The sequence below is a fragment of the Castor canadensis genome, chromosome 5 (genome assembly GCF_047511655.1).
Source record: "Castor canadensis chromosome 5, mCasCan1.hap1v2, whole genome shotgun sequence".
NCBI classification, from domain to species: domain Eukaryota; kingdom Metazoa; phylum Chordata; class Mammalia; order Rodentia; family Castoridae; genus Castor; species Castor canadensis.
The window spans coordinates 47182483-47192722 of NC_133390.1; the positions used below are offsets into that span (position 1 = coordinate 47182483).

The following is a 10240-nucleotide window of genomic DNA, read 5'->3' on the forward strand; positions in this document are numbered from 1 at the left end:
TGGTGACTAAGCTAGCAAAACTCACTGTGATTCTGTGCAACAATGGACTTCATTAAGCCATTAAGAAGAGTGAAATTGTGACATTTGCTGGACATTGGGGAGAATGGGAGATTATCTGTAACGTGAAATAAGCCAGTCCTAGAAAGATGAATATCACATATTTCACCTCATTTGTGGTACCTAAAGGAAAACAAAACAAAACAACAGAGAACATGATAGTAAAATAATTACTACTAGGGGTGTGAGAAAATAAGGAAAATTGGGGGAGTTGAGAGACGAGGTAAGGAAGAGCATTAGGGGGAGGTGAATATAACCAAAATAAACACTTTATATGTTTGTATGAAAATATCATGATAAAATTTCCTTGCTTTGTACTGTTTGCTTTATGCTAATAACGTTAAATATTTAAATGGTCTGAAGGACAATTTATTTTAAGCATTGCATTTATCCCATAGTAAAATATTTAGCACATTTTTTTTCCTGGAAAGAAGTTAACAAATGAAAATCTCTTTCAGGGCCAGGTGTGTGGTACATTACTGTAATCCCAGCTACTCAAGAGGCAGAGATAGGAAGATGGTGGTTTAAGGCCAGCCAAGGCAAATGTTAGTGACATCTTACCTAAAAAATATGCTAGGTGTGATAACCTTTAATTCCAACTACTTGAGAAATGGAGGTAGGAGGATCTTGGTCTGAGGCTAGCCTGAAGAAATGTGTGACACTCTTTCTGAAAAATAAACTAAAAACAAAAGGATTGGGGCATGTGGCTCAAGTGGAAGAATAATTCCCCAGGAAACCCTGGGCCTTGAGAGTTCATGGCAAGTTATATATATTGACCACTAATTTCTATATGGGTGTAGGAAAAAAACTTTTACCCTAGAAATTCATGTAGAATGTTCCTGTGTGCAGAATCCATAACACATGTTACATTTCTTTGCACATAATATGAAATATGGTGAGTTTGCTAAGTTTTCAGGAGATAGCATAGGATAACTTAAAGATGTTCTTCCCTTTTCTATATAGGGTAAATGGAGGGGGGAAATTAGATACATTTAATTTGTAATCCCAACAGAAACTCTACTATTTGTGTTCAACAGAGAAACTGGAAATGGAAAAGGCAAATCACTCTTTGACCACTGAATTCATCCTCACAGGATTTGCAGATCATCCAGATCTGAGGACCCTGCTGTTTGTGGTCTTCTCTGCCATCTATCTGATCACCATGGTGGGGAATCTTGGTTTGGTAGCCGTGGTTTACATGGAACGCTGTCTTCACACACCAATGTACATCTTTCTGGGAAACCTGGCTCTGATGGATGCCTGCTGTTCCTCTACCATCACTCCCAAGATGTTAGAGAACTTCTTTTCTGAGGACAGAAGGATTTCTCTCTATGAATGCATGACACAGTTTTATTTTCTCTGTCTTGCTGAAACTGCAGACTGCTTTCTTCTGGCAGCAATGGCCTATGACCGCTATGTGGCCATTTGTAGCCCACTACAGTACCACACCAGGATGTCCAAGGAACTCTGCATTCAAATGAGTATAGGAACCTTCATAGCCAGTAATATACATTCTATGATTCATGTAGGGTTTCTGTTAAGGTTAACGTTCTGCAAATCAAATCAAGTTGATCACTTTTTTTGTGATATTCTTCCACTTTATAGACTGTCCTGTACTGACCCTTATATTAATGAACTCATGATATATATTTTTTCAATGCCAATTCAAGTCTTTACCATTGCCACTGTCTTGACCTCTTACCTCTGCATTCTTTACACTATTTTCAAAATGAGAGCGAAGGGAGGAAGAGGAAAAGCATTTTCTACTTGTGCATCCCACTTTTTTTCTGTCTCAATATTCTATATTTGTCTTCTCATGTATATTCGACCATTTGAAGAAGGAAATAAAGACATACCAGTGGCAATATCTTATACTATTATAATTCCATTATTAAACCCTTTTATTTATAGTCTGAGGAATAAGGAGGTGATAAATGTCCTTAAAAAAATTATGGGGAATTACAATGTTTTTAAGAAATCTTCATCCTCTATAGCAAATTGATTTTAGTTCATTAAAATGCTCTCAAAAATAAGAAACACAGAAAAATGTATTTTTGCATAAAATATCTTTCTTTAAATTAAAAAAAATGTATGAATAGAATTTCAATATTGTTTGGCAAGTTTTAATTCAAATCTGACAACCAGAACAAATCAAGAGAAACTCAATTGGAACTGCCTGTTACCAACGCATTACTCCCAAGTAATTGATTTTAGTGTTGTTTCAAGCCTTAGTAAATAAATGTAACATCAGAACTTAAAAGTTTAAGTGTTTAAAACAATATTATTTGATTAATATTGACCAGTTAATTTAAGAAATCTTATGTGATCCTATATAAAGTGTTTGAATCTTTTAAAATTTCCTAGCAGAATAGTGAAATGATTTTCTTTCAGAAATTTACCCCTTCCTTCCTTCCTTCCTTCCTTTCTTCTTTCTGTTTAAATATTTAAAAGATTTACTCCCTCAATAGGAAAAATCTAAGGAAACAAAGTAAATGCAGCTCATATACAAATCCAATTACCAGCTTTCAGAATAAGATGCTTTCTAAAAACCCTATGAAGATCACTAACATTTTAAATGATCATTATAAACTCATAGATTTTTTAAACATTTCCTCAACTTAAATAAGTTGTTAATGATTATTCACTGACTAAGTAAATATTCAACTCAGAAACTTCAGGTTTGTCTTTGAGTCTTTCTGTTACATTCCTAATAGTTTCTTATAGATTTGCTTTTCTTGTGTATAGGGAATCAGTTAATATTGTATAATTGCTATTTTAAAATAACAATTAGAAAATTTCCCAAAAGGTCCTAGTGATTTTGGGGGTATATTTTCTCTGTTAATTTTAAAAAATAAGGACAGAAACATGCCATGCCTAAAAACTTATAAATTCTAATCTCCTTTCTTTCTTATTCAAGTGTTTCTGTGTATATGTGTAGACCTCATGTTTTTATTTTTAAATTTTATGATATAATCTTGAAATTTTTCCATTCCAGTATGTAATAATATTTGTCTTTCACTCATTCTGTTTTATATGATAATATAGTACTCTATAGTGTGTTTCTTTAACTGGTTTCTTATGCATGAGTATTAACAATCTCACCAGTAGATTATTTGGTACTTTATTGATCTTACAACTCTATTGGTTTGTTAGCATTTTGAATTTCTATTTTAGCTATATATCTAGTACTGAATATAGAACTAGGTTTTCTTTCTAAAAAATAGGAAAATTTTGTCATATGTGGATTAAAAATATTTACATTAATTTCTATGGGGAATATGTCATATTATTTTATGTAATATTTACCAATTTTATCATATTCACTATTTATATCATGCTTTTAAAATTTTTTCTTCAGGTGTGTTTTATGATTTTTACTTTAATTCTAGGTGTTCCTTTTGTGTTAATACCTTTATTATGTGCTCAATCTCTCTTTTCTACATTTCTGTCCCCACTCCTGCATTTATGGTACTGCTTTTGGTTTGTCTGCTTTAAATAATATTAACCACAACTACTTATGTGACAATCAAGGAGCTTACTCTAATTTAGCTCTTTCCCTTTTGCTCCATTTCATTTGCTTTCACTTTTGATTGGATTTATTATTATTAATGGCTCTAGGTTTACATATAAGATAGTTCAATGTTTACTTCACTCAAGCGTCCCAAATATTGTCTCACAAAATCATAGCAAACTTACCAAAATTGAGATGTTAACATAACATGGCTAAAATATAAACCTTATTTTGGATATCAGAAGTTTTCCATGAATATCTTATTTCTCTTCATGATCCAATTCAGGATGTCATTTGCCTTTAGCTGTCACCTTCCCTTACTTTTCTCCAATCTGTGACAGTTTCTTGTCCTCCTCTTGTCATTCATTACCTTGCCACTTCAGAACAGGCTTGTTCTCATTTTTGTATAATGTCCTTCTGTTTTGATTTGTCTGATATTTGCTCCTGATTAGACTTTCCTTAGGGGATTTGTGGAGGAATATTATGAAATGGTGATGTTCTTCTCATAGAATCCTAGCAAGAGATACTTGCTATCAACATGCTATCAACATAAAATGGTGATGTTAACCTGAGTCATTTGGTTAAAGAGTGGTCTGCTAAGTTTCACTATTGTGAAGCTTATAAATTTTTCCCTTCCCATAATTCATTCATTACAAAGAGGTCACCAAGTTTAGATAACATATTAAAGGGGAGGGGACTTACACTTTATCTAATCTAGGAGTATGACAGCTTTTGTGGAAATATTTAATATCACATCAGTAACTTTTTAAAAAGTTTTGGGAGAGAGAAGATGCCTTATTAGAGCAAATTCTTGCATTCCCAGAAACTGGAACAAAACAACAAGTGTGTGGCTACAGGGAGAGGTGAGGCATGGAAAGTGCTACATGAGACTAACAGTAAGCAATAGACAAAGGCCAGATGAAATATAGAAATAATGGATTTTAGATTTGTCAAAAGATAGACAGGCCCTAACACTGGGTACTCAGAAACATGGTGGGAAACAAGGAGAATATCCCTTGGTGAAGCTTTTAGTAAAAGAGAGTGTGGCACTCTGAGTGCCACAGACACAGAAGCTGACTCTGTAAAAATATAATTTAAAATGAAAGATCTGTGATTCATACAGTGATCAGACAAGGAGCAACCCGTACTTCCTAGCTTGCTCACTGGTGCCCTGGTGGAGAATCATCTTAAGAGGGGTTTTATTATCAAACCTTATGACTGGAGAGATTAGAGACTGTTGAATTTCTGTATCTTCATTTCTCAATGGCCTCTCCTCTTTAGTGGCTAAGCAAGGGACCAACTGAGAATCATTGTGGGCCCAGGAAACTGGTTGTGACTTGGATGAAGATCCAGGGACACAGGTCTATGTGTAGGCTGTGATGCAGAGGGAAATGGAGGTGTTTCCATTTGGAACAGAATTCTGGAGAGTGGGTGAGACCAACTGTATCTGTATACAAGCGGGCTGGGACAGAGACAAGTGTATCCAGGGGAACCAGTATCACTCAGTGCCTCTACATTACATTCCCACCACATATTGCTTGGGTTGAATTGTCTTTCCCACTTTCAGAGCCCCAGAGAAATTTGATAGAAAAATAGCAGATCCTCAAGGATTTTCCACTCCCATATGAGCGCTAACAGGATACCTATGGTGTTAGGGATCATTCAACAGTTCAGTTCATGGGCTCAGACAGGGATGTGGATTGGTGATGACACCTGAGCTTATTGCATTATTGGTTTATGTACAGAAGTCACTAGTACAATTTTAGCACAGAAGCAGTCATTTTCTTGACTCATACACAGATCAGGTCTCACCTGCCATGGAGTCCTTTCTGGGTTTACCTATTTGGATCTGAGAAAGAAAGCAACTCACAGCCTCTCATCCTCACATGTATGACCGTCAAATGAGAAATCTCAGAAGAAAACAAGTGTTCCCATCTTCCATTTCCTTAGTAATCAAGAGCTATTAACTGTTTTTAAAAATTATTTCATTTTGTTTTGCATTTGTTTCACTTTGTTTACCTCACTTTTTCTTACCTTCATTCCACATACTCTTCCTCTCCTTATCTTGCCTCTCTTTTTTCCTTTCCATGTCATATTAATACTTCAACATTTATTCAGTTTTAACTATAACCAACAAAATATTTTACTTATTTCCACATTTACTTTACAAGAACCTGACCCTGTGCTTTTTGATGGTGCTCAAAAACTTCTTGGTTTTGTGCTTCCCAATTCAAATTTTGATGCTCAATTTGTTGAAAAATTTTTGTGACTCAGCTTTCTCTTGTCACCCTTATATTAATTGCATAGGGAGACTGCATTGTGGTAATTATATATGTGCTTACAATCTACTTTAATTAGATGCAATTCTCCATCATTCTATCTAATCCTCCCTACCCCAATTTCAATGTTTTACTGTTATATTTTGACATAACTATACAAACTATATCAACTATATTCACCTTCCTTCACCCTCTCCATTCACCCTCCTCAGCTCTTACTAGTACCATCCTCCAAACAGGAGCTGTTTTACTTTTCTTTCCTTAACTTTTAAAATATGTATTAATTTTCAAAAGGGTTTCACTGTGGTATTTCACACATACATATATAGTATTTTAATCAGATTAACCCCCTCTATTACTGTCTCTTTCTTTAACCCTTCCACCCCACTATTACTCAACAGTTTCCAGTACATTTTGTTAAGCAATTTTCATAGACACAATGTATTTTGATTGTATTCATGCTCTGTCATTCTCTTGTCCTATTCTTCATACCCCTAGTCCCCTCAAACAGTCCCACTGTTACAATCATTTTATATACATATATATGCATATAGTATTATATGTATTTGCATTTATCTTTTAGATATATGAGGAAAAAATGTTATCTTCTGAGCCAGTTTACTTCACCTAACACGATGAACTCCAGATCCATCCATTTAACTACAAGCAATGTATTTTCTTTCTCTTTGTGCCTGATATACCACAAGTATATATACCACATTTTCTTAATCCATTAAAATGAAGGACATCTAGGATGTTTGCATAGTTTTGATATTGTGAATAATGCTGCAATAAACACGGGTATACAAGTGTCTCTATCCTGACTTACAATCATTTTGATATATGCTGAGGAGTGGTATTGATGGATCATATCATAGTTCTATTTTTAGTTTTTTGAGGAAACTTTATACTGCTGTCCATAGTGGCTTCACTAATTAACATTCCCACCAAGAGTGTAAAATGGCTTCTTTTTCCTTCATCCTCACCAGCATTTTTTGTTGATAGTGTTTTTGATGATAGTCATTCTTACTGGAGTAAGGTAAAATCTATATAATATTTTGAGTTGCATTTCTTTATGGCCAAGAATGTTGAACATTTCTTAATTTATTTATTGGCCATGTGTACTTTTTCTTTTGAGAATTGTCTATTCAATTCATATGGCCATTTTTTGTTGGGTTGTTAATTTTTTGTGAGGTTGTTTTTAGAGCTTCCCAGATATTCTGGTCATTAATCCCTTGTCCTATATATAACCGGCAAAGATTTTTCTCCTATTCTGTAGGTATTTTTTCAGTCTAGTGACTGTTTCACCTGCTCTGCAGATGTTTTAGTTTGATGTAGTCTTATTTGTTAATCCTCCCTCTTAATTGCTGAGCTATTGGAGTTTGATTCACAAAGTTATTGCATTAATCCCTGCAAGGGATTAATAACTTTTAAGGAAAAGTTATTTAATGAAAGTATAGCAGAGAATTTTTCAAATTTTGGTAAGTATATGGACATCCAAATACAGAAGACTTTTAGAATGCCAAATAGACATGACCAGAAAAGATCTCTACTACTCTAATACTATGGTTAAAATGCCAATAGTACAGAATAAAATATATTCATGTAAAACATTAAGTATATCATAAAACATGATGAAGATGATTTTATTCCCAGTATGCAAGGATACATCACATGCAAATCAATAAAAAATGCAATACACAAATGAAATCAAAAACAAAAATTGATCATTTCAAAAGGTACAATTAAAGACTTTAAAGTCAGTATCCTATAATGATAAGAGCCCTGAAGAAACTAGGAATAGAAGAATCATTCTTAAATATAATAAAGTCTATATATGATAAGCCAATAGTCAATATTAAACTTAATGAGGAAAAACTGAAAATATTTCCTCTAAAATCAAGAACCTTCTTCAATAAAGTAATTGAAATCTTACCAAAAGAAATAGGGAAAGATAAAGTAGTAAAAGTGATACACATAGACAAGGAAAAAGTCAAACTATCCTTGTATACAGATGTCATGACCAATAGACTCTAAATATTCTACAAGAAGACTCTTACCATGTACTTTCTGTAAAATACATGGATATAATGTTAACGTACAAAAATCAGTAATTTTTTGTATACCAATAATGAACTATCTGGAAAAGAAATCAGAAATAAAATCTCATTCACAATAATCTCAGAAAGTACCTAGGCAAAACCCAAACCAAAGAGAATTAGTAAAACTGAAGACCTATAAAACACTGAAGAAGGAAATCTAAGAAAACATTAGAAAATGAAAAATCTTCCAATATTCATGGGCTAGCAGAATTAATAGAGTTAAAATAAATATAATAGTAAAAGTGGCCTACTGAATCAATGAATTCTGCTCCCCACAAAAATTCCAATAACATTCTTTACAGAACTAGAAAAAAAAATCCTAAAATTTATTTAGAAGCACAAAAGACCCTGTATAGCCAAAGTAATCCTGAGCAAAAAGAATAAGGCTAGGGTTATCACAGTACTGGACTTTAAGCTATACTCCAAAGTGAAAGCTAACAAAACAAAACCAGCATGGTACTCACACATAAATAGACACACAGACCAATAGAACAAAATATAAGACCACTGAATAAGCCCTTGATGGTATAGCCATCTGATTTTTGGACAAAGGTGCCAAAAACATACATTGGAAAAAAGTATACCCTTTTCACAAGGTATGATGGGCTAAGTGGATATACACATGTAGAAGAGTGAAAGTAGATTCCAGTCTACATGTGCAAAAATCAGCTTCAAATGGATCAGTGACTTTAATAAAATAGCTTAAAATTTGAAACTAATGGAGAGAAGCAAAAAAGAAGCAACACATAAGTCATGAACTCCTGAATAGGACTCTTAATGACTTAGGAAAACAGAAGAATTGACAAATGGGATTGCATCAAATTAAAAACCTTGTAAACCCAAAGAAACTATTACCAAAGTGAAGAGACAACCAACAGAATGAAGAAAATCTTTCGCAGCTGTTCATCTGACATGGAATTGATATATATAATATATAAAGGACTCAAAAAATTGCATGTCAAAAAAGCAAATAACCCAATCAATAAATGGGCAAATGAACTGAATATACATTTTCAAATAGAGAAGTACAAATGGCTAATATATACATGAAAAAAAGTTCAACATCATTAGTCTTTAGGGAAATGTAAGTCAAAACCACTTAGATTCCATCTCACTCCAGCCAGAACAAGAAAACAAAAAACATCAAATGGTGGTAAGGATGTAGGGAAAAAAGGAAACTTATATAATGTTGGTAGAATGTAAGTTAGTCCAGACATTGTGGAAATCAATATTTCCATAGGTTCCTCACTGACCAAAATGAAGAACTACCACAGCACACAGCTCTACAACTTCTGGTTATGTACTGAAAAGAATCAAACTCACGTTACTATAGAGGTAACTCACACCCATGCTATTCATGAGACTATTTACAATAGCCAAGTCATGAAATGAGTCTAGGTGCTGATAAACAGATATGAGAATAAATAAATGCAACATGTAATTTTGTCATTTGCAAGTTAAGTGGATGGAACTGGAGAAATCATCTTAAGCAAAGTTCTACAGGCTCAGAAGGCCAAAAATCAAGTTCTCCCTAATATGAGGATTACAGACCCAAAACAAACACAGTAATATTATTGGACATGGATCACACACTAAGGGGAAAATGTGCATGGGAGGAATAGGGAAAGAGAAGGTAACTTAAAACTTGAATGTGGTTGATGTGCTCATGGCAGAGGCCACCATGGGAAGGAAACTAGGAGGTAGCATAGAAGTTTGGCAGAGATGAACCAATGTGGGTTGTCATACAGATGTGCATGGAAGCCATGCTAACAATCTCTTTGAATAGCTATTGTCTCAAACTAGCAAAAACGGTATGCCTTTCTTATCTCCTATGTTCTCTCTTCAACAAAATAGGAGAACAACAGGGCAGAACAGGTTCTGTCTGGAAGTGGGGGGTAGGGTGGAGAGAGGAGGTGTCTCAAACAATGTATACACATGTAAGTGAATGTAAAAATGACAAAATAAAAGAAGGGGAAAATGCAATATATAAGCCAGATGGATTTTTTTAGCCAGAAAGAATGAAATCATGTTTTATGCAAGAAGATGAATGGGACTTGATACGTGTCACATGTTTTCTCCTTGATAATTTCTAGTTCACAAAGAGATGTTCTTGACACATGGTCAAAAACATGTCCCAGAATCAGAATATTGGTCTCCAGCAGGGTTTAAAGTATAGTAGGGACTTATCTTCTTAATGTGTTATAATAATTTTTCTCAGAGTTAGGACATGCCTCAAAATCATAGGTGTCTATGTTAGGATTCCCCTGTTTGTATATTCCAAAACTTTACAT

General features: G+C 34.0%; 1 protein-coding gene across 1 annotated transcript; it reads left to right on the plus strand.

The window, feature by feature from the left end:
• The first annotated feature begins 1105 nt into the window (after positions 1–1105).
• LOC109701935 (olfactory receptor 5K16-like) lies at positions 1106–2059 on the plus strand. The gene has a single exon (XM_020187374.2). It carries the CDS (start codon positions 1106–1108, stop codon positions 2057–2059), a length of 954 nt encoding a protein of 317 aa, XP_020042963.2.
• Positions 2060–10240: the final 8181 nt, after the last annotated feature.